At 33.3% G+C, this 24,033-nt stretch overlaps 1 protein-coding gene across 1 annotated transcript; it reads right to left on the reverse strand.

Annotated features, from left to right (window-relative positions):
• Positions 1 to 3: 3 nt before the first annotated feature.
• On the reverse strand, positions 4 to 23,628 carry LOC126846177 (ankyrin-2-like). Its single transcript, XM_050585400.1, has 17 exons — positions 23,623 to 23,628; positions 21,843 to 22,047; positions 20,708 to 20,897; positions 20,502 to 20,637; positions 20,250 to 20,432; positions 20,049 to 20,175; positions 19,768 to 19,971; positions 19,399 to 19,542; positions 18,782 to 19,342; positions 18,183 to 18,341; positions 18,005 to 18,124; positions 14,598 to 15,269; positions 14,081 to 14,480; positions 12,137 to 14,020; positions 8,237 to 10,936; positions 2,837 to 4,336; positions 4 to 736 (listed from the first exon to the last, which is right to left on the reverse strand). The coding sequence occupies exons 1-17, from the start codon at positions 23,626 to 23,628 to the stop codon at positions 4 to 6; spliced, it is 9,924 nt and encodes a 3,307-aa protein (XP_050441357.1).
• Positions 23,629 to 24,033: the final 405 nt, after the last annotated feature.

Genomic DNA, 24,033 nt, shown 5'->3' on the forward strand with positions numbered 1-24,033 from the left:
TTTTTAATTCAGATGTTCTTTTAGTATCGGAGGTAATATCAAATTTGGGGTAGTTTCAGTAATATCTGTCGCGTCGGGAGTTGACTCTATCAAAACTGTCGGTGACAAGGAATGTTCAGAAGCGATTTTATCAGAGGTGACTTCTTCAGATGTAATTTCAGATATCATTTTGATATCTTTAGGTTTGTCAGAGATAGAGGAAGTCTCAGTTGTATCTTTTGTGTCAGGGGTGGACACTACTGAAACTGTAGCAGATAAGGAATGTTCAGAAACCACTTTATCAGTGGTATCTTTAATTGTTTTTAATTCAGATGTTCTTTTAGTATCGGAGTAAATATCAAATTTAGGGGTAGTTTCAGTAATATCTGTCGCGTCAGGAGTTGGCTCTTTCGAAACTGTCGGTGACAAGGAAAGTTCAGAAGCTATTTTATCAGAGGTGACTTCTTCAGATGTAATTTCAGATATCATTTTGATATCTTTAGGTTTGTCAGAGATAGAGGAAGTCTCAGTTGTATCTTTTGTGTCAGGGGTGGACACTAGTGAAACTGTAGCAGATAAGGAATGTTCAGAAACCACTTTATCAGTGGTATCTTTAATTGTTTTTAATTCAGATGTTCTTTTAGTATCGGAGTAAATATCAAATTTAGGGGTAGTTTCAGTAATATCTGTCGCGTCAGGAGTTGGCTCTTTCGAAACTGTCAGTGACAAGGAAAGTTCAGAAGCTATTTTATCAGATGTGACTTCTTCAGATGTAATTTCAGATATCATTTTGATATCTTTAGGTTTGTCAGAGATAGAGGAAGTCTCAGTTGTATCTTTTGTGTCAGGGGTGGACACTACTGAAACTGTAGCAGATAAGGAGTGTTCAGAAACCACTATATCAGTGGTATCTTTAATTGTTTTTAATTCAGATGTTCTTTTAGTATCGGAGTAAATATCAAATTTAGGGGTAGTTTCAGTAATATCTGTCGCTTCGGGAGTTGACTCTTTCGAAACTGTCGGTGACAAGGAAAGTTCAGAAGCTATTTTATCAGAGGTGACTTCTTTAGATGTTATTTCAGATATCATTTTGATATCTTTAAGTTTGTCAGAGATAGAGGAAGTCTCAGTTGTATCTTTTGTGTCAGGGGTGGACATTACTGAAACTGTAGCAGATAAGGAATGTTCAGAAACCACTTTTTCAGTGGTATCCATAATTGTTTTTAATTCAGATGTTCTTTTAGTATCGGAGGTAATATCAAATTTGGGGGTAGTTTCAGTAATATCTGTCGCGTCGGGAGTTGACTCTATCAAAACTGTCGGTGACAAGGAATGTTCAGAAGCGATTTTATCAGAGGTGACTTCTTCAGATGTAATTTCAGATATCATTTTGATATCTTTAGGTTTGTCAGAGATAGAGGAAGTCTCAGTTGTATCTTTTGTGTCAGGGGTGGACACTACTGAAACTGTAGCAGATAAGGAATGTTCAGAAACCACTTTATCAGTGGTATCTTTAATTGTTTTTAATTCAGATGTTCTTTTAGTATCGGAGTAAATATCAAATTTAGGGGTAGTTTCAGTAATATCTGTCGCGTCAGGAGTTGGCTCTTTCGAAACTGTCGGTGACAAGGAAAGTTCAGAAGCTATTTTATCAGAGGTGACTTCTTCAGATGTAATTTCAGATATCATTTTGATATCTTTAGGTTTGTCAGAGATAGAGGAAGTCTCAGTTGTATCTTTTGTGTTAGGGGTGGACACTAGTGAAACTGTAGCAGATAAGGAATGTTCAGAAACCACTTTATCAGTGGTATCTTTAATTGTTTTTAATTCAGATGTTCTTTTAGTATCGGAGTAAATATCAAATTTAGGGGTAGTTTCAGTAATATCTGTCGCGTCAGGAGTTGGCTCTTTCGAAACTGTCAGTGACAAGGAAAGTTCAGAAGCTATTTTATCAGAGGAGTCCTCTTTTTTTGTTATTTTAGGTATCATGTTGATATCTTGAAGTTTGTCAGAGATAGAGGAAGTCTCAGTTGTATCTTTTGTGTCAGGGGTGGATAATACTGAAACTGTAGCAGATAAGGAGTGTTCAAAAACCACTTTATCAGTGGTATCTTTAATTGTTTTTAATTCAGATGTTCTTTTAGTATCGGAGTAAATATCAAATTTAGGGGTAGTTTCAGTAATATCTGTCGCGTCAGGAGTTGGCTCTTTCGAAACTGTCGGTGACAAGGAAAGTTCAGAAGCTATTTTATCAGAGGTGACTTCTTCAGATGTAATTTCAGATATCATTTTGATATCTTTAGGTTTGTCAGACATAGAGGAAGTCTCAGTTGTATCTTTTATGTCAGGGGTGGACACTACTGAAACTGTAGCAGATAAGGAATGTTCAGAAACCAATTTATCAGTGGTATCTTTAATTGTTTTTAATTCAGATGTTCTTTTAGTATCGGAGTAAATATCAAATTTAGGGGTAGTTTCAGTAATATCTGTCGCGTCAGGAGTTGGCTCTTTCGAAACTGTCAGTGACAAGGAAAGTTCAGAAGCTATTTTATCAGAGGAGTCCTCTTTTTTTGTTATTTTAGGTATCATGTTGATATCTTGAAGTTTGTCAGAGATAGAGGAAGTCTCAGTTGTATCTTTTGTGTCAGGGGTGGATAATACTGAAAATGTAGCAGATAAGGAGTGTTCAGAAACCACTTTATCAGTGGTATCTTTAATTGTTTTTAATTCAGATGTTCTTTTAGTATCGGAGTAAATATCAAATTTAGGGGTAGTTTCAGTAATATCTGTCGCGTCAGGAGTTGGCTCTTTCGAAACTGTCGGTGACAAGGAAAGTTCAGAAGCTATTTTATCAGAGGTGACTTCTTCAGATGTAATTTCAGATATCATTTTGATATCTTTAGGTTTGTCAGAGATAGAGGAAGTCTCAGTTGTATCTTTTGTGTCAGGGGTGGACACTACTGAAACTGTAGCAGATAAGGAATGTTCAGAAACCACTATATCAGTGGTATCTTTAATTGTTTTTAATTCAGATGTTCTTTTAGTATCGGAGTAAATATCAAATTTAGGGGTAGTTTCAGTAATATCTGTCGCGTCAGGAGTTGGCTCTTTCGAAACTGTCGGTGACAAGGAAAGTTCAGAAGCTGTTTTATCAGACGAGTCCTCTTTTTTTGTTATTTTAGGTATCATGTTGATATCTTGAAGTTTGTCAGAGATAGAGGAAGTCTCAGTTGTATCTTTTGTGTCAGGGGTGGACACTACTGAAACTGTAGCAGATAAGGAATGTTCAGAAACCACTATATCAGTGGTATCCATAATTGTTTTTAATTCAGATGTTCTTTTAGTATCGGAGTAAATATCAAATTTAGGGGTAGTTTCAGTAATATCTGTCGCTTCGGAAGTTGGCTCTTTCGAAACTGTCGGTGACAAGGAAAGTTCAGAAGCTATTTTATCAGAGGAATCCTCTTTTGTTGTTATTTTAGGTATCATGTTGATATCTTGAGGTTTGTCAGAGATAGAGGAAGTTTCAGTTGTATATTTTGTGTCAGGGGTGGACACTACTGAAACTGTAGCAGATAAGGAATGTTCAGAAACCACTATATCAGTGGTATCCATAATTGTTTTTAATTCAGATGTTCTTTTAGTATCGGAGTAAATATCAAATTTAGGGGTAGTTTCAGTAATATCTGTCGCTTCGGGAGTTGACTCTAACGAAACTGTCGGTGACAAGGAAAGTTCAGAAGCTATTTTATCAGAGGTGACTTCTTCAGATGTAATTTCAGATATCATTTTGATATCTTTAGGTGTGTCAGAGATAGAGGAAGTCCCAGTTGTATCTTTTGTGTCAGGGGTGGACACTACTGAAACTGTAGCAGATAAGGAATGTTCAGAAACCACTTTATCAGTGGTATCTTTAATTGTTTTTAATTCAGATGTTCTTTTAGTATCGGAGTAAATATCAAATTTAGGGGTAGTTTCAGTAATATCTGTCGCGTCAGGAGTTGGCTCTTTTGAAACTGTCGGTGACAAGGAAAGTTCAGAAGCTATTTTATCAGAGGAATCCTCTTTTGTTGTAATTTTAGGTATCATGTTGATATCTTGAAGTTTGTCAGAGATAGAGGAAGTCTCAGTTGTATCTTTTGTGTCAGGGGTGGACAATACTGAAACTGTAGCAGATAAGGAATGTTCAGAAACCACTTTATCAGTGGTATCTTTTATTGTTTTTAATTCAGATGTTCTTTTAGTATCGGAGTAAATATCAAATTTAGGGGTAGTTTCAGTAATATCTGTCGCGTCGGGAGTTGGCTCTTTCGAAACTGTCGGTGACAAGGAAAGTTCAGAAGCTATTTTATCAGAGGTGACTTCTTCAGATGTAATTTCAGATATCATTTTGATATCTTTAGGTTTGTCAGAGATAGAGGAAGTCTCAGTTGTATCTTTTGTGTCAGGAGTGGACATTACTGAAACTGTAGCAGATAAGGAATGTTCAGAAACCACTTTATTAGTGGTATCTTTAATTGTTTTTAATTCAGATGTTCTTTTAGTATCGGAGTAAATATCAAATTTAGGGGTAGTTTCAGTAATATCTGTCGCGTCAGGAGTTGGCTCTTTCGAAACTGTCGGTGACAAGGAAAGTTCAGAAGCTATTTTATCAGATGTGACTTCTTCAGATGTAATTTCAGATATCATTTTGATATCTTTAGGTTTGTCAGAGATAGAGGAAGTCTCAGTTGTATCTTTTGTGTCAGGGGTGGACACTACTGAAACTGTAGCAGATAAGGAATGTTTAGAAACCACTATATCAGTGGTATCCATAATTGTTTTTAATTCAGATGTTCTTTTAGTATCGGAGTAAATATCAAATTTAGGGGTAGTTTCAGTAATATCTGTCGCTTCGGGAGTTGACTCTAACAAAACTGTCGGTGACAAGGAAAGTTCAAAAGCTATTTTATCAGAGGAGTCCTCTTTTTTTGTTATTTTAGGTATCATGTTGATATCTTGAGGTTTGTCAGAGATAGAGGAAGTTTCAGTTGTATATTTTGTGTCAGGGGTGGACACTACTGAAACTGTAGCAGATAAGGAATGTTCAGAAACCACTATATCAGTGGTATCCTTAATTGTTTTTAATTCAGATGTTCTTTTAGTATCGGAGTAAATATCAAATTTAGGGGTAGTTTCAGTAATATCGGTCGCTTCGGGAGTTGACTCTAACGAAACTGTCGGTGACAAGGAAAGTTCAGAAGCTATTTTATCAGAGGAATCCTCTTTTGTTGTTATTTTAGGTATCATGTTGATATCTTGGGGTTTGTCAGAGATAGAGGAAGTTTCAGTTGTATATTTTGTGTCAGGGGTGGACACTACTGAAACTGTAGCAGATAAGGAATGTTCAGAAACCACTATATCAGTGGTATCCATAATTGTTTTTAATTCAGATGTTCTTTTAGTATCGGAGTAAATATCAAATTTAGGGGTAGTTTCAGTAATATCTGTCGCGTCAGGAGTTGGCTCTTTCGAAACTGTCGGTGACAAGGAAAGTTCAGAAGCTATTTTATCAGAGGAGTCCTCTTTTTTTGTTATTTTAGGTATCATGTTGATATCTTGAAGTTTGTCAGAGATAGAGGAAGTCTCAGTTGTATCTTTTGTGTCAGGGGTGGACACTACTGAAACTGTAGCAGATAAGGAATGTTCAGAAACCACTTTATCAGTGGTATCTTTAATTGTTTTTAATTCAGATGTTCTTTTAGTATCGGAGTAAATATCAAATTTAGGGGTAGTTTCAGTAATATCTGTCGCTTCGGGAGTTGACTCTAACGAAACTGTCGGTGACAAGGAAAGTTCAGAAGCTATTTTATCAGAGGTGACTTCTTCAGATGTAATTTCAGATATCATTTTGATATCTTTAGGTTTGTCAGAGATAGAGGAAGTCTCAGTTGTATCTTTTGTGTCAGGGGTGGACACTACTGAAACTGTAGCAGATAAGGAATGTTCAGAAACCACTTTATCAGTGGTATCTTTAATTGTTTTTAATTCAGATGTTCTTTTAGTATCGGAGTAAATATCAAATTTAGGGGTAGTTTCAGTAATATCTGTCGCGTCAGGAGTGTGCTCTTTCGAAACTGTCGGTGACAAGGAAAGTTCTGAAGCTATTTTATCAGATGTGACTTCTTCAGATGTAATTTCAGATATCATTTTGATATCTTTAGGTTTGTCAGAGATAGAGGAAGTCTCAGTTGTATCTTTTGTGTCAGGGGTGGACACTACTGAAACTGTAGCAGATAAGGAATGTTCAGAAACCACTATATCAGTGGTATCTTTAATTGTTTTTAATTCAGATGTTCTTTTAGTATCGGAGTAAATATCAAATTTAGGGGTAGTTACAGTAATATCTGTCGCGTCAGGAGTTGGCTCTTTCGAAACTGTCGGTGACAAGGAAAGTTCAGAAGCTATTTTATCAGAGGAGTCCTCTTTTTTTGTTATTTTAGGTATCATGTTGATATCTTTAGGTTTGTCAGAGATAGAGGAAGTCTCAGTTGTATCTTTTGTGTCAGGGGTGGACACTACTGAAACTGTAGCAGATAAGGAATGTTCAGAAACCACTATATCAGTGGTATCTTTAATTGTTTTTAATTCAGATGTTCTTTTAGTATCGGAGTAAATATCAAATTTAGGGATAGTTTCAGTAATATCTGTCGCGTCAGGAGTTGGCTCTTTCGAAACTGTCGGTGACAAGGAAAGTTCAGAAGCTATTTTATCAAAGGAGTCCTCTTTTTTTGTTATTTTAGGTATCATGTTGATATCTTTAGGTTTGTCAGAGATAGAGGAAGTCTCAGTTGTATCTTTTGTGTCAGGGGTGGACACTACTGAAACTGTAGCAGATAAGGAATGTTCAGAAACCACTATATCAGTGGTATCTTTAATTGTTTTTAATTCAGATGTTCTTTTATTATCGGAGTAAATATCAAATTTAGGGATAGTTTCAGTAATATCTGTCTCTTCGGGAGTTGACTCTAACGAAACTGTCGGTGACAAGGAAAGTTCAGAAGCTATTTTATCAGATGTGACTTCTTCAGATGTAATTTCAGATATCATTTTGATATCTTTAGGTTTGTCAGAGATAGAGGAAGTCTCAGTTGTATCTTTTGTGTCAGGGGTGGACACTACTGAAACTGTAGCAGATAAGGAATGTTCAGAAACCACTTTATCAGTGGTATCTTTAATTGTTTTTAATTCAGATGTTCTTTTAGTATCGGAGTAAATATCAAATTTAGGGGTAGTTTCAGTAATATCTGTCGCGTCAGGAGTGTGCTCTTTCGAAACTGTCGGTGACAAGGAAAGTTCTGAAGCTATTTTATCAGATGTGACTTCTTCAGATGTAATTTCAGATATCATTTTGATATCTTTAGGTTTGTCAGAGATAGAGGAAGTCTCAGTTGTATCTTTTGTGTCAGGGGTGGACACTACTGAAACTGTAGCAGATAAGGAATGTTCAGAAACCACTATATCAGTGGTATCTTTAATTGTTTTTAATTCAGATGTTCTTTTAGTATCGGAGTAAATATCAAATTTAGGGGTAGTTACAGTAATATCTGTCGCGTCAGGAGTTGGCTCTTTCGAAACTGTCGGTGACAAGGAAAGTTCAGAAGCTATTTTATCAGAGGAGTCCTCTTTTTTTGTTATTTTAGGTATCATGTTGATATCTTTAGGTTTGTCAGAGATAGAGGAAGTCTCAGTTGTATCTTTTGTGTCAGGGGTGGACACTACTGAAACTGTAGCAGATAAGGAATGTTCAGAAACCACTATATCAGTGGTATCTTTAATTGTTTTTAATTCAGATGTTCTTTTAGTATCGGAGTAAATATCAAATTTAGGGATAGTTTCAGTAATATCTGTCTCTTCGGGAGTTGACTCTAACGAAACTGTCGGTGACAAGGAAAGTTCAGAAGCTATTTTATCAGATGTGACTTCTTCAGATGTAATTTCAGATATCATTTTGATATCTTTAGGTTTGTCAGAGATAGAGGAAGTCTCAGTTGTATCTTTTGTGTCAGGGGTGGACACTACTGAAACTGTAGCAGATAAGGAATGTTCAGAAACCACTTTATCAGTGGTATCTTTAATTGTTTTTAATTCAGATGTTCTTTTAGTATCGGAGTAAATATCAAATTTAGGGGTAGTTTCAGTAATATCTGTCGCGTCAGGAGTTGGCTCTTTCGAAACTGTCGGTGACAAGGAATGTTCAGAAGCTATTTTATCAGAGGAGTCCTCTTTTTTTGTTATTTTAGGTATCATGTTGATATCTTGAAGTTTGTCAGAGATAGAGGAAGTCTCAGTTGTATCTTTTGTGTCAGGGGTGGACACTACTGAAACTGTAGCAGATAAGGAATGTTCAGAAACCACTTTATCAGTGGTATCTTTAATTGTTTTTAATTCAGATGTTCTTTTAGTATCGGAGTAAATATCAAATTTAGGGGTAGTTTCAGTAATATCTGTCGCTTCGGGAGTTGACTCTAACGAAACTGTCGGTGACAAGGAAAGTTCAGAAGCTATTTTATCAGAGTTGACTTCTTCAGATGTAATTTCAGATATCATTTTGATATCTTTAGGTTTGTCAGAGATAGAGGAAGTCTCAGTTGTATCTTTTGTGTCAGGGGTGGACACTACTGAAACTGTAGCAGATAAGGAATGTTCAGAAACCACTTTATCAGTGGTATCTTTAATTGTTTTTAATTCAGATGTTCTTTTAGTATCGGAGTAAATATCAAATTTAGGGGTAGTTTCAGTAATATCTGTCGCGTCAGGAGTTGGATCTTTCGAAACTGTCGGTGACAAGGAAAGTTCTGAAGCTATTTTATCAGATGTGACTTCTTCAGATGTAATTTCAGATATCATATTGATATCTTTAGGTTTGTCAGAGATAGAGGAAGTCTCAGTTGTATCTTTTGTGTCAGGGGTGGACACTACTGAAACTGTAGCAGATAAGGAATGTTCAGAAACCACTATATCAGTGGTATCTTTAATTGTTTTTAATTCAAATGTTCTTTTAGTATCGGAGTAAATATCAAATTTAGGGGTAGTTTCAGTAATATCTGTCGCGTCAGGAGTTGGCTCTTTCGAAACTGTCGGTGACAAGGAAAGTTCAGAAGCTATTTTATCAGTGGAGTCCTCTTTTTTTGTTATTTTAGGTATCATGTTGATATCTTTAGGTTTGTCAGAGATAGAGGAAGTCTCAGTTGTATCTTTTGTGTCAGGGGTGGACACTACTGAAACTGTAGCAGATAAGGAATGTTCAGAAACCACTATATCAGTGGTATCCATAATTGTTTTTAATTCAGATGTTCTTTTAGTATCGGAGTAAATATCAAATTTAGGGGTAGTTTCAGTAATATCTGTCGCTTCGGGAGTTGACTCTAACGAAACTGTCGGTGACAAGGAAAGTTCAGAAGCTATTTTATCAGAGGTGACTTCTTCAGATGTAATTTCAGATATCATTTTGATATCTTTAGGTTTGTCAGAGATAGAGAAAGTCTCAGTTGTATCTTTTGTGTCAGGGGTGGACACTACTGAAACTGTAGCAGATAAGGAATGTTCAGAAACCACTTTATCAGTGGTATCTTTAATTGTTTTTAATTCAGATGTTCTTTTAGTATCGGAGTAAATATCAAATTTAGGGGTAGTTTCAGTAATATCTGTCGCGTCAGGAGTTGGCTCTTTCGAAACTGTCGGTGACAAGGAAAGTTCAAAAGCTATTTTATCAGAGGAGTCCTCTTTTTTTGTTATTTTAGGTATCATGTTGATATCTTGAGGTTTGTCAGAGATAGAGGAAGTTTCAGTTGTATATATTGTGTCAGGGGTGGACACTACTGAAACTGTAGCAGATAAGGAATGTTCAGAAACCACTATATCAGTGGTATCCTTAATTGTTTTTAATTCAGATGTTCTTTTAGTATCGGAGTAAATATCAAATTTAGGGGTAGTTTCAGTAATATCTGTCGCTTCGGGAGTTGACTCTAACGAAACTGTCGGTGACAAGGAAAGTTCAGAAGCTATTTTATCAGAGGAATCCTCTTTTGTTGTTATTTTAGGTATCATGTTGATATCTTGAGGTTTGTCAGAGATAGAGGAAGTTTCAGTTGTATATTTTGTGTCAGGGGTGGACACTACTGAAACTGTAGCAGATAAGGAATGTTCAGAAACCACTATATCAGTGGTATCCATAATTGTTTTTAATTCAGATGTTCTTTTAGTATCGGAGTAAATATCAAATTTAGGGGTAGTTTCAGTAATATCTGTCGCGTCAGGAGTTGGCTCTTTCGAAACTGTCGGTGACAAGGAAAGTTCAGAAGCTATTTTATCAGAGGAGTCCTCTTTTTTTGTTATTTTAGGTATCATGTTGATATCTTGAAGTTTGTCAGAGATAGAGGAAGTCTCAGTTGTATCTTTTGTGTCAGGGGTGGACACTACTGAAACTGTAGCAGATAAGGAATGTTCAGAAACCACTATATCAGTGGTATCTTTAATTGTTTTTAATTCAGATGTTCTTTTAGTATCGGGGTAAATATCAAATTTAGGGGTAGTTTCAGTAATATCTGTCGCGTTAGGAGTTGGCTCTTTCAAAACTGTCGGTGACAAGGAAAGTTCAGAAGCTATTTTATCAGAGGAGTCCTCTTTTTTTGTTATTTTAGGTATCATGTTGATATCTTTAGGTTTGTCAGAGATAGAGGAAGTCTCAGTTGTATCTTTTGTGTCAGGGGTGGACACTACTGAAACTGTAGCAGATAAGGAATGTTCAGAAACTACTATATCAGTGGTATCTTTAATTGTTTTTAATTCAGATGTTCTTTTAGTATCGGAGTAAATATCAAATTTAGGGGTAGTTTCAGTAATATCTGTCGCGTCGGGAGTTGGCTCTTTCGAAACTGTCGGTGACAAGGAAAGTTCAGAAGCTATTTTATCAGAGGTGACTTCTTCAGATGTAAATTCAGATATCATTTTGATATATTTAGTTTTGTCAGAGGTAGAGGAAGTCTCAGTTGTATCTTTTGTGTCAGGGGTGGACACTACTGAAACTATAGCAGATAAGGAATGTTCAGAAACCACTATATCAGTGGTATCTTTAATTGTTTTTAATTCAGATGTTCTTTTAGTATCGGAGTAAATATCAAATTTAGGGGTAGTTTCAGTAATATCTGTCGCTTCGGGAGTTGACTCTAACGAAACTGTCGGTGACAAGGAATGTTCAGAAGCGATTTTATCAGAGGTGACTTCTTTAGATGTTATTTCAGATATCATTTTGATATCTTTAAGTTTGTCAGAGATAGAGGAAGTCTTAGTTGTATCTTTTGTGTCAGGGGTGGACATTACTGAAACTGTAGCAGATAAGGAATGTTCAGAAACCACTTTATCAGTAGTATCCTTAATTGTTTTTAATTCAGATGTTCTTTTAGTATCGGAGGAAATATCAAATTTAGGGGTAGTTTCAGTAATATCTGTCGCGTCAGGAGTTGGCTCTTTCGAAACTGTCGGTGACAAGGAAAGTTCCGAAGCTATTTTATCAGAGGAGTCCTCTTTTTTTGTTATTTTAGGTATCATTTTGATATCTTTAGGTTTGTCAGAGATAGAGGAAGTCTCAGTTGTATCTTTTGTGTCAGGGGTGGACACTACTGAAACTGTAGCAGATAAGGAATGTTCAGAAACCACTTTATCAGTGGTATCTTTAATTGTTTTTAATTCAGGTGTTCTTTTAGTATCGGAGTAAATATCAAATTTAGGGGTAGTTTCAGTAATATCTGTCGCGTCAGGAGTTGGCTCTTTCGAAACTGTCGGTGACAAGGAAAGTTCAGAAGCTATTTTATCAGAGGTGACTTCTTCAGATGTAATTTCAGATATCATTTTGATATCTTTAGGTTTGTCAGAGATAGAGGAAGTCTCAGTTGTATCTTTTGTGTCAGGGGTGGACACTACTGAAACTGTAGCAGATAAGGAATGTTCAGAAACCAATTTATCAGTGGTATCTTTAATTGTTTTTAATTCAGATGTTCTTTTAGTATCGGAGTAAATATCAAATTTAGGGGTAGTTTCAGTAATATCTGTCGCGTCAGGAGTTGGCTCTTTCGAAACTGTCGGTGACAAGGAAAGTTCAGAAGCTATTTTATCAGAGGAGTCCTCTTTTGTTGTTATTTTAGGTATCATGTTGATATCTTGAAGTTTGTCAGAGATAGAGGAAGTCTCAGTTGTATCTTTTGTGTCAGGGGTGGACACTACTGAAACTGTAGCAGATAAGGAATGTTCAGAAACCACTTTATCAGTGGTATCTTTAATTGTTTTTAATTCAGATGTTCTTTTAGTATCGGAGTAAATATCAAATTTAGGGGTAGTTTCAGTAATATCTGTCGCTTCGGAAGTTGACTCTAACGAAACTGTCGGTGACAAGGAATGTTCAGAAGCGATTTTATCAGAGGTGACTTCTTTAGATGTTATTTCAGATATCATTTTGATATCTTTAAGTTTGTCAGAGATAGAGGAAGTCTTAGTTGTATCTTTTGTGTCAGGGGTGGACATTACTGAAACTGTAGCAGATAAGGAATGTTCAGAAACCACTTTATCAGTGGTATCCTTAATTGTTTTTAATTCAGATGTTCTTTTAGTATCGGAGGAAATATCAAATTTAGGGGTAGTTTCAGTAATATTTGTCGCGTCGGGAGTTGGCTCTTTCGAAACTGTCGGTGTTTTTGTTTCTATTAAGCTTTCTGTTACTGATTTGAATACATTATTTTGTATCTCTATTGTATTATTGGTTATTGTTGTTACTGTGCCAGTTTTATGTATATTAGATGTTTTAGTTGAGTAGTTGTCGGGTATAATTTCTCTTTTTTTTGGGTCACATAATATGAAATGGTCAAGGGACTTAGACTCGTCTTCTACAACTTCCTTTTCTAATGATGCGGTTTTGATTAATTGTTTCTTTGTAATTTTATTTGTGTTACTTTTACTACAGTTTTCTTTAGTACATTCATCCTTATTTTCTTTTATTATTTTATGTGTTTGAATGTCGACAAATGTTTCTTCTTTTTTAACATAAAGTTCCTTTTTATCTGATTGTTTTGTTAATTCTATATTCATTATTTTAGAATTATTAAATGGTGTCTGTTCAGTTGTACAAGTATCTTTGGTGAGTTCGTTTTTAAAATCCTGTTTTAAGTAATCTTCAAGATAGATTTTTTGACCATCCCTTACATCTTTGTGACGTACAATTCCTTTGGGAATATTAGCTACAGTTGTATGCAATGTTAAGTAGTCAGTTTTTGTCGGTTTAGTTTTTAATGTAGTATTAGTTGTTTGTTTTTGTTCATTTTGGTTACCTTCATTAACTACCCATATTATATTGTTTTTTTTAGAAATGTTGTCTACTGGAGTTTGCACTTCAATTTTTTCATTCATACTTCTATCAGGTTCATTGGATAGTAATGAATTATCAGGAGTGTGCGTTAAGCCTTTGAATTTATTTTGGTAAGTAGTTTTTGTACCTGCTGAGTCGGATAAGCCCATATCTAATGAATCTTTTGAAAAGGGTGTTTCTGTTATTTCAAACGAGAGATTTTCTTTATGCAAACTTTTTTTAAAATCGTAATCTACACTCTCTTTTTCTTTCTCTTTCTCTTTTCCTTTACTTTTAGTTGAACTCTCTTTTACGTCCATTGTCTTAACAATACTAGTGAGTGTTTTTGTAATATCTTTTAAACCTTTCTCTATAGTTTTTGAAACACTTTTATGTGATTTTTCTCCCACGCTAGTACATTTTAACTCATTTTCATTTTTATTAACCATAACTGCATTTTCATCTTGATTCTCGTCTTTTTCACTTTTACCCCTGTTGTCATCCACTCTAGCTAAGTCAACCGTTTTTTTTAGGTGTTTTTTTGTAAATTTTTCGAAAATTTCAGATTCCTGTTCTTCATCTTCATCTTCAAAAATACTAACTGGATTACTAGCTGTTTTTGCTGTATTATATTCTAGGCCGCCTTTAGTATTGTCACTTTTATTACTGTTTTTATTATTTTCTGGTAATAAATAAATTGTATTATATTCATTATCGCTGCTAAACTTGATGTATGATGGATCCAGCTCATCAGATTGTTCATTAACAGTAGAAGTTTTAATGAATTTCGGAACAATTATTTTTTCTATTACAGGTATTTTGTTGACTTCTAAATCTGTGATTAGTTTATTCGTTTTCATTAACCTATCATGTATTTCATTTTGTTCTGTTTCTTCTATGTCAATTATGGCTTTTAGCGCTTTGATTGTTTTCTTATTACTTTGCGAGGTTTTTATATCTTCTATTTTCTTATCTCCTGTATCTATTATTGTTTTGGTAATGATCTCTTCAACTTCTTTTTTTACCTCAGTTTCATCTTTTGGTGCAGCGATATCCATTTGGATAGATTTCAATATTTCAGGCGTATCACTGTTTTTCTGAGTTATAATTTGTTTATCTAAGTTAACTACAAAGTCAGTTTCATCATTTTTATTATCAGGTGTAATTATTTTATTCATATTTTCCAACATTTTTTTTTCTATATTGACAATTTGTAACAGTTGGCTTCCTATTTGAGACGTACACTTAGTGCTTGTATCCGTTGAAACAGTATGTTCCACTAAGTCGTAAATTTTGGAGCCTGAGGGCCTTTGACATTTATATTCTATGGGGCTATTAGCCACGTCTATTGTGCGTATTGTTTCCGTAATTGTAGCCACATCAGTAGTTTCTGATTCGAAAGGAGAAAGGCTAACTGATTCAGAGAATGTTATTGGACTGTTTGCAGCATCATACATGTCAATTTTCTTTTTAATATCTGATATTTCATTTGCATTAAGCCCGACGTCATCAGGTTGAATTGGACTAAGACCAGAATCAGTGAGTTCGGCCTCTTCATCGAAGGGCGTATCCTGTTTAGGTTTGGTTTTAAATCCCGAACTCGTTAACGTATCAGAATATTCTCTTGTTAAACTTATTCCTGTATCAACATGAGATATGCTTTTATCCGTTAGTGGACTATCAAATGCAGGCGAATCGTCTAGTCGTTTGTTAATTTGTAACTGTTCTCTCGGGTCAATTTTTAATTGATCAAAAATAGGGTGTATGACAACCGACCGATCCTCAAATTCGTCATCAATGTCAGCCAATGATTTGGGGTGTTTTGATTTAGCCAAATTTGGCGTTTCGATACCATTAAAATGCTCACCGAAACCGTGGACCTCCAGCAAATCGTCATTATCCTGTGGCCAGGATGCTGTGTCCAAAACATTAATATATCACTAATGTTTTTTTATTTTTTATAGTTATACACAGCCACACACGCCATAACGATTTTGTTCAAAGGATATATTGTGAAATGATAGGGCTTATGTTGGTGAATGTGTTTTAGTTATAAAATATAAATATCGCGAAAAAGCGAGACATTATAGTAATAATATAGCTCTTCATTCTTAAGCAAAATTCTACTCCGGAAATGAAGCGTCAGCAATTTAGTTGTGCAAATAATATAACGTGACTTGGTTTCTCACTTTTCTGTAGTTTTTCTTGTTGTGTCGATGGTGCTTTGATTTCCATGAATGTTTTTCATAAACAGTTACAATACTTTAGGTGGGTTGTTTTATATTGTTGTCATAAAAAAAGTTATTGTGACGTTTTTAGTCCATTCCACGGTTAAAAATATTTAAATCATAATTCCTCAATCAAACATTTATAACATTTTCAATCCATAGAAGTTTCGTTAAACAGGCAAATTATATACATTATAGTGTAACACTTCAGTATTCAGTTTTCATGTAAATTGTATGTCATGGCGTATAGATAACGTTCATAATGTAATAGATTAAAATATATAGTATAAATAGACAACAACCGTGCAAATATTTGATGCTCCTTTCTTGGATTTCAGAAGTTATTATTATAACTTAAAACATAGTGAAATCCAGAAATCTAACTAGAAATTGTATTGTTAGTTATTATATTACTGTTGTCTATCTATAGTATATCATCAATTTATGGTGATATCTTATAGTTAAGGAAATATATTATATTTAGAGATAATTTAGATTTTTGTTTAAAAACATTTTATTTTCCATTTAAAATTTGTTTTTTCCTAAAAAAAGAAATAATTAAAAATATTTGTACCATCAACTCTTAGTAGCATAAAAGACAATTTAATATTAAATTACTAAAACATTTGTATTGAAAATATCTATAATTGTTTTTACTTTAGGATTTGGTTCAACACAGTTACGAAATTTGTACATATAGTTTTATATAATATAATATAGTTTAATTATTAGTAATCATATAATTTAGTTATTTTTATAAATATAACTTTTTCAATTTTTAAAACACTTAGTTTGTAAATATATTAGAGTTACTCAAAATTAAAATAAAGTCTTGCGTATTTCAAATAAATGATATAGTAAAATAATGCAAGAAAAATAATATGTGGATATTATATTATAAATATTTTTGTAGTGTCGTATAGTCCTATATTATTTATGTTGTTACAGTTACTATTATATTATAGTTAATGTTAAGTTAACTTTATGAGGTAAATCCTTTATACTGTATATCATAGTCTATAATATATTATATTATATTTTTCCGGTTAAAAATGTAATGATTAGAGTTTAATAAGTACCTAGTAAATAATTTAATAACGTCTTGTATGTTGTTAGTTTTGCTTCTGCAATTTGCTTGCTATTGATTTTTAAAAAACAACAGAACAAAAATCAAAGCACCACAACAAACGTAACAGGTACATTTTTTACACAAAAAACCCAGAAAAGTAGTACAAAACGGACATTTCATATAAGCATATTGCAGTAAAAAATATATATAACATCATTACATTTTTCATAATCAAGTAATCTTTTATGATTTGTAAATGTTAATGTAAAAATGCTATACCATGAACTGAAAACAATAAAGCCATAAATTCTTCATAGATATTGCACAAGCGAAAATTGGTTTTTGATTATTTCAAATTTGCTAAGAAATGATTTATAAATGTAGTTTTATGATGATAGAAGGATCAAAAGGAAATATTGTGTTGCAAAACGTCCATATTAACTGATTATTATTTTTTATGCAAAATGTATTATTAGCTCTTGTGTTCAAGAAACCTATCTATTATAAAAGTTTAATAATTGCAACACAATATATATATACTATTTGTGTCACGTGTTCATGTCACTCATTCAAAAAAATTACTAGACTATAATAAATATAATATCACTTTAAAGTGTTTAAACTTTAAATTACAGAACAAATCTACTCTTGAATTTATTCTGTGTTTAAAAATTAGTATTTATTACTCAGAGGTACCTACAAACGCAAGCCGAATTTTGTTGTAATTATTTTTAATTTTTAAATCGTCATAAAAATAAAAATTTATTTAACGTAACATAGGTGGGTGTTGGATAAAATATTAAAAAAAATTAATTGATCATCTATATTTTTAAATGAATAATCATAATGTTATTACATGGTGAATAATAGTAAATGATATTGCTTTAATCTCTTCATATTTTAACAAATACAATTGTATTTTATAAAATTTAGTACTTACGATTTTGTTGTACCTATGAACATTTATCTTTTTAAATTTGATTTGTTAATATGTCCTTTACGAGTCTCTAGTGAAAAACTAAATACAATATTTTCTAGAATTGACGTTCTCGTCACAGCTCGACTAATACCGACAATATACCCCCCTCCTGCCACTTGTGGTTGTTTGTCGAAACGTAATCTGATTATTGCGTTAACGGATGGCAGAAGCCATTGTTCCAAAAGAAACCTTAAACTACACCATAAACTCTTGTCGACCTACATTTAATAACTTGAAGTGTTCGGAAATTCAATAATACTTTAAAAGTGAAATGGTATGTATGCAACAAATTTCGGCTAGCGTAGTTATTTGTAAACTTTTAAGTAAGTAAAATCGCAAACAATAATTTTTCTAGTGCGTTCTACAGTGCTTACCTGTGGGCTCTATAACTTCTTTTGAAATAACTATTTCTTCTGATGATTTTCGCTGTATATCCTTAAAATCTGCTGGGCTGGGTGGTGGAGTTTTGGAAGATTGTGGCGTCAGTAGAGCAGCTATAAATGCGTACGATTATGTACTTCAATTCCAACATATAAATATTATGAACCCTACTTTTTTCTTCTACATTCAGACCGGACGCATCCAATTTCTCTAAGCCTTGAGTCACTTCTTCTAATAACGTCGAATCTCGTCTTTTCTTTTCAGCTTTATCTTGATCGCTTCGATCAATACCGCTGGTTGTCTCTGGTTTTAGGTCAGGAATTATGTCGTCTAAAAAATAAAATTATTCTCAGTTCATTATATTATGATTGTTATTCAAGCATTTTCTGAAATAATCGTAGAGCGTATAATTCACCGTTAGAAGATAAAGCTAAAAACATAAGTAATATTGTTCATTAAATATAATTATATTAACTCGTAAACAAATAAATTGAAATATTTACTACTAATGCTACTCTCAACATAGGTGGAATCGGGGTAAGCAGAGGGGACATTAACTCCCTTCCAAAATTCAAGTCTTAGCCCGCCTAACTGTCGAGAAATCGGTGATGTAATATGGTTTACATGCATGTTAAGTTATGTACTTTGAAAACAATATTACTATTTAAAGTTATAACGACTACAACGTATTTAAATAATATGTTGTATAATACTCTGTAATAAGTTAATGCATTAACCAAACAAGTAACAGTATATTTCATATGTTTTACCGTTTTCATACATCGAAGACGTTGTTTCACTCTTTGTCAAAGATTTTTCAGTTTCACTTAAGCATTCTGGATCATTTGTACATTCGGCCACATTTTCCGATACAGTTTCCTCGGTTTTCTTTTGTATAATTTCCTTAACTGGTATTCCTTGTTCAAATGAAAGTCTTTTCTCGTGGAATGTCAAACTGGTCGCATCCACATCTACATCACGTCCGTGTTCTTCAATTGACTCCATTTTCTTTTCTTCTAACGATTTTGGTTTTTCCTTAACTGGAATATCCTCTTGTAGCACTTGATCGATAGACACTCCTCGTTCAAACGACATTCTTTTGTGTTCAAATGAAACTTCAGTTGGTTCGATGGGTTCAGCAGGTAACTCTTCAGTTTTTGTGGAGGTATCTTGTTCTTTCTTAACTGGTGGTTCTGATTTCTTTTCAATAATCACTGGCTCACCAGTAATTCTTTGTTCAATTTCTATCCGTCTCTCAGTGACCGTTTTGGTTATTTCATCTTCGATGACCACCTTTTCTTCGGCAGCGTACTTGTCGTCAGGACGATAACCTAGGTGAATTGCAATATTAACTAAAACTCTATAAAGTAAATTTAAAAATAATTACTATGTTGTTGGTTAGACTCTGCATGAATAGGTTTTTGGGTTTGATAGTGTCCAATTTCTGCAAAATTACATTTTTCTACCACATCTGTACGTCCTATATTGCTCAACGCACTTTCTAATGCTGTAACTGTATTAATAGTAAAAACTATTAGAAAAAACGAAAGAATTTTATATTTTTTATACATTTCTCTAGTTATCAGTTATTTAAATTGTTAATACAAAAAAGTTTTAACAGAAAGAAAATCTTCTTATGATATTAGTATATTTCATCGTAAACATGGACATAAACTAAATAATAATAAGACAATTTCAACAATGTTTATATTGAAGTAGTAAATATAGAAATGTATTATTAATAAAATTAACATACCCGAATCTTGTGCAGAAATTTCGTTCATCCAAAGGTTTAACATGCTCATACATTGTTGACTGCTGCTCTCTGGATATTCCTTTTTAATTTGAGCGATTTCATTTGATTGGAACCCTAGTTCATGCGCTAGACTTACCCAATCATCCGATACAAAGTTACTTATATCAGTTATCCTGAGTTCAGTGCGTTTATTGGGTTCCAGGTCTTAAAAATAATTATTTTGGAATAAATTTAACATATATTAGTAATTAACGAATGTTATATTTTTATTGGGTACTTACTAGAGTCATGTGTGTATGAGAAATTATATTGTTCATCATCGTTGATGTCAGTGTCAGGTACAATATTTTCGGGTAATGCAAATTGTAAAACACAAACTGGCGTTTGGGATACTTCGTTCTTAGAAACCTGCAACATAGTCGTACATTTATAAAAAGGTTGTTGTAGGAATTTGGAAGTATTCCTTAAGTAAACGACCGCACCTTTGGCTCTTTCATAATAATAGTCCACGATCGAGGTTCTGCTGTTGGATCTTTCACGCGCATCGTAAATGGTAGTCTGTTTTCTTTGAAAGCTCGGACTACTAGTTTGGGCTGTTCGCCGGACTTGGTGACGGGCACTAGGTTACCAGCAAACTCAATGTACACCGGTTTGCCTTCGAGTACCTAGGGCGAGTTGAGAAAAAAAAAACATTGAAACATTTTATTAAACAACTTACGGATTTAGGTCTTTACTTCTACGTCCCTGCTATTTGAAACCTCGGTGAATTGTTCTTTGTGTTCTAGAGTTTTATCTTCCCTATCGTCAGTCATGCAAAACAGTCTGATTCGGGCTTCGTTCACGTCCGTCCTCTTGGCAAACACCACGAACCTTCAATTGAGTATTTACAAATCAGTTTTCATTCTATATTCTGCTGGACATTTATCATGTTTAATATTACTTAGCCATAAACGGTACGTGAATCGCTTCGCGATACAGTTCCGTCGCCATTTTCGATGCGTCTGCCACATTCCGGCAGTCCATCAACCAAAATCGAGCAGATACTGTCGTAGTAAAAGACACACAGTCGTTTATAAACGTTAAAGGTGTCGAACCAGTTACGTCTTCCCACTGAGCTCTGGAAGTTCCTCCTGTTTGAATTACAATGAATGCAGCTTAAGTACGAGATCGGTTTAAATAGGAAAAAAACATTTTTTCGAAGACTCGACAACAGAAGTTTATTTATATTACAGAAGCTAAAGCTTAAGTTACATTTATAATACATTAATATGTTTCAGAAAAGATCACGTACTTATTAATAGATTAAGAGTTTTCTAAACAGTTTTTAATTCATTTAAAATTCCATTCGATTTATTGATGAAAAAGATGTCTTTAAAGTGGCTATAATATTTTTTAAATATATATTTGTACAATATGGCCGGAGATTAACGATTAAAGATGGTCACTATTATGGCGATACTGAAGTAATGAAACGTACACTATTACATTTTTAATAATTAACCGTGAAAAGTTCAACTAGTTAATGAACCATGCAATTTACTTTGTTCAAGGTATAATGTTGAAAATCATGTTCACACACTTAAACGAAATGGATTTTTATTTTTAGACGGTATGTACAAAATGTATCTAAACCATAGATATATAATAAAAATAGTATTAGCTTAAAGAAATAAACAAAATAAACGAGGGTGTCGAAAAGAAATAAGTAATAAGTTTGGTGAAGTCATAATTAATATCTAATATTGTTATAAAATATGTATTTGATTTCTTTAGTTGATTACCTTTGCGAGATCTTTTCCCAAACAACCCTGTCAAAAGAGTGCAGTATCGTGTTGTATTACGCAACAGCGAGAGCCAAAAATAAAAACTGGTTTTAATCGAAAAATGTACATTTTAAATAAATTTACATAACAAATTTGTACAAAAGTTTAGTGTTTTTTTTTTCGACAATCAATCATATTTGTAATACACAACCAAGTTATTGTATTATATTATATTGGATGCAAAAGGTTGTTGAAAATAGGACGGAAACGGCTTTGCAATAAACATAAATTCAATTCGTAGCTTTTGCCCACCTGTTATGCTGCAGAGTAACCGTAGTGTTGGTGCGTCTCCCGTGTAATGGTTGATCATGCCTTTGGATGCTGCCTGTGGCAAAGGTAATGTCAAAGTGATGGGCTTGTGGAATTTCCGTCGTCTCGGTTCCACGGTAACTATCGGTGAAACGGCCACTCGATTGCCCAACAGTTTAATCGTCAATTCCGGAGGAATTGGTTGAGCCTGTGAAAATCCCAAACTTCAACGTTAGGAACAATAATTATGTTCAACGGTTTTCGAGGCCAGTATCAAACCGTTCTCGCTTTTGCGTTCAGTATTATTAAGTGGTGTATCTTATGGTTGCAGTAGTGCACTTGCACATTTAAGGGGTTATGTTTAATCAGTAAGTTGAAAAAATAGGCAATTTAACAATTATATAACAATTTGTTTCAACTGTTGTATAATGTTTTTTGTTTTAAATATAATACCAAGTTTTTACACTATACTCGAAAAAAATTGTATATGAATTTCAAATCAAAATACGAAGTCTGGGCCAAGTTATCTGCTTGGTTGTTGACGGTGACCACTATATTTTAAAAATCACTAGACGGATTCCAATGAAATTCATACATCATATTCTAGGTATAAGGTGCTTAATCGAAGAATTTTTGGATCAAATTAAGTAAAATGGTGAACTCTAAAAGTTTATGTATTTATTTAAATAAAAAAAGCGTTTGTTTATTGTTTATAAAAAAATAAAGTCTTTCGGTTAAGCACTAGTTTTTTATGTCTAGAATATATCATTGGAAACCGTTCCAAGACTATATTTAACGGAATTTTTTCCTATCTAAAAATTCCGGGTTTTGTCGTATTTATTAATCAGAACAATTTTTTTTTTAGATCTGAAGACCGTGTTGTTGAATATCGGATATCCTGTAATAATAATATCCTGCATTTTTAGTTCAATTAAAACGACAGTATAAGACCTATTATCTATGATGCTGTAGTCTTATTAAGTAGTTAAATATTAATATAATAGTCCACCGAAGAATTATTTTTTGACATTTTATACATTAATATTTATTTAGGTTTATTAACTTAAGTATATTATTATTGTAATTGGAGTGGTAAATTCTGTCTGGCTGTTTTGTATGTATGTTGGTTGCATAGACTTTCATTAAAGTCTAATGAACCATTCGACATATAGTAGTGTCATGAACGTATAGTAAATTGGACATGGTCCATTAAATTGTAATCGTTAAAGTTACCATTTTTAGTGATGTGTTTAAAAATACGTTTTTGACGGAATGTTTCAATCACGCATTCTTCCTTCAATCAAAATAAGTCTTGATAAATTATTTTATAGCGTACATGAAAGAATAGCAGACTTTTGAGGACTTAACGTGCTAACAAAATATGTGTAGTTTAATTCTCTTTTTTACCTTTGTATATCATTTTGGAACACTCGATGTAATTATGTTTGTTACAAATTACAGTTGTACACATAATATCATAATTATAACTATGTAAGTATACATTTGCTAAGTATTACTTTCTAAATCTTCTGTGATACATAATGAAAGTATATTTTCAACCATTTGCGACGTTTTTCTTGTTTTGTCATTTTATTCAGGAAGTCTTAGTTTCTTCAGCTTTGTATAGACTTGTAGATATTTAAGGCAAACATATAAGATTTAACTTATTATACCTTTGTAAAAATTGAAGAGGGATACAAACTGTGTCCTACATTCATTATACTTACCTAACTTAGTTTCTAATACTATGTTTACAAGTCTTGTTTGAAATTTGTTGTATTACTTTCATGAGGATCTTATACTTGAATGTAGATTACCTATTAGTATGTCTTCGGTATCAGATTTTTTTTTTCGATGACTAAGCTGACCTTATGTCATGTTATTTTAGGTTCAGTATGTACCTTTACAGTGTAAACTATTTCAGCTCGCTGTATAATATTTTAAATTAGTTGCTTTTGTTTTTAATGTCTTATACGACGAATGGGTTAAGCTTCTATTAATTGCATCAACTACTAATAAAGGGCCATCAAAAATAATTCAGCAAATTATATAATTAAAATAAAACGTATACTCTTTTACAAGCATTAACATATATTGCGGGGGTAAATTAATAATTAGTGTCTTATGTAAAACTGTAAGCCGTGTTAAAAAGCAACGTTATAACAGTGAAGCAAAAAAAAAAATGGTATGATAT

This window comes from Adelges cooleyi, unplaced genomic scaffold (assembly GCF_023614345.1).
Source record: "Adelges cooleyi isolate 19-005CV unplaced genomic scaffold, UGA_ACOO_1.1 ACOO_flye_CR_arks_rails_tigmint_CR_PRNA_9, whole genome shotgun sequence".
Classification (NCBI taxonomy): domain Eukaryota; kingdom Metazoa; phylum Arthropoda; class Insecta; order Hemiptera; family Adelgidae; genus Adelges; species Adelges cooleyi.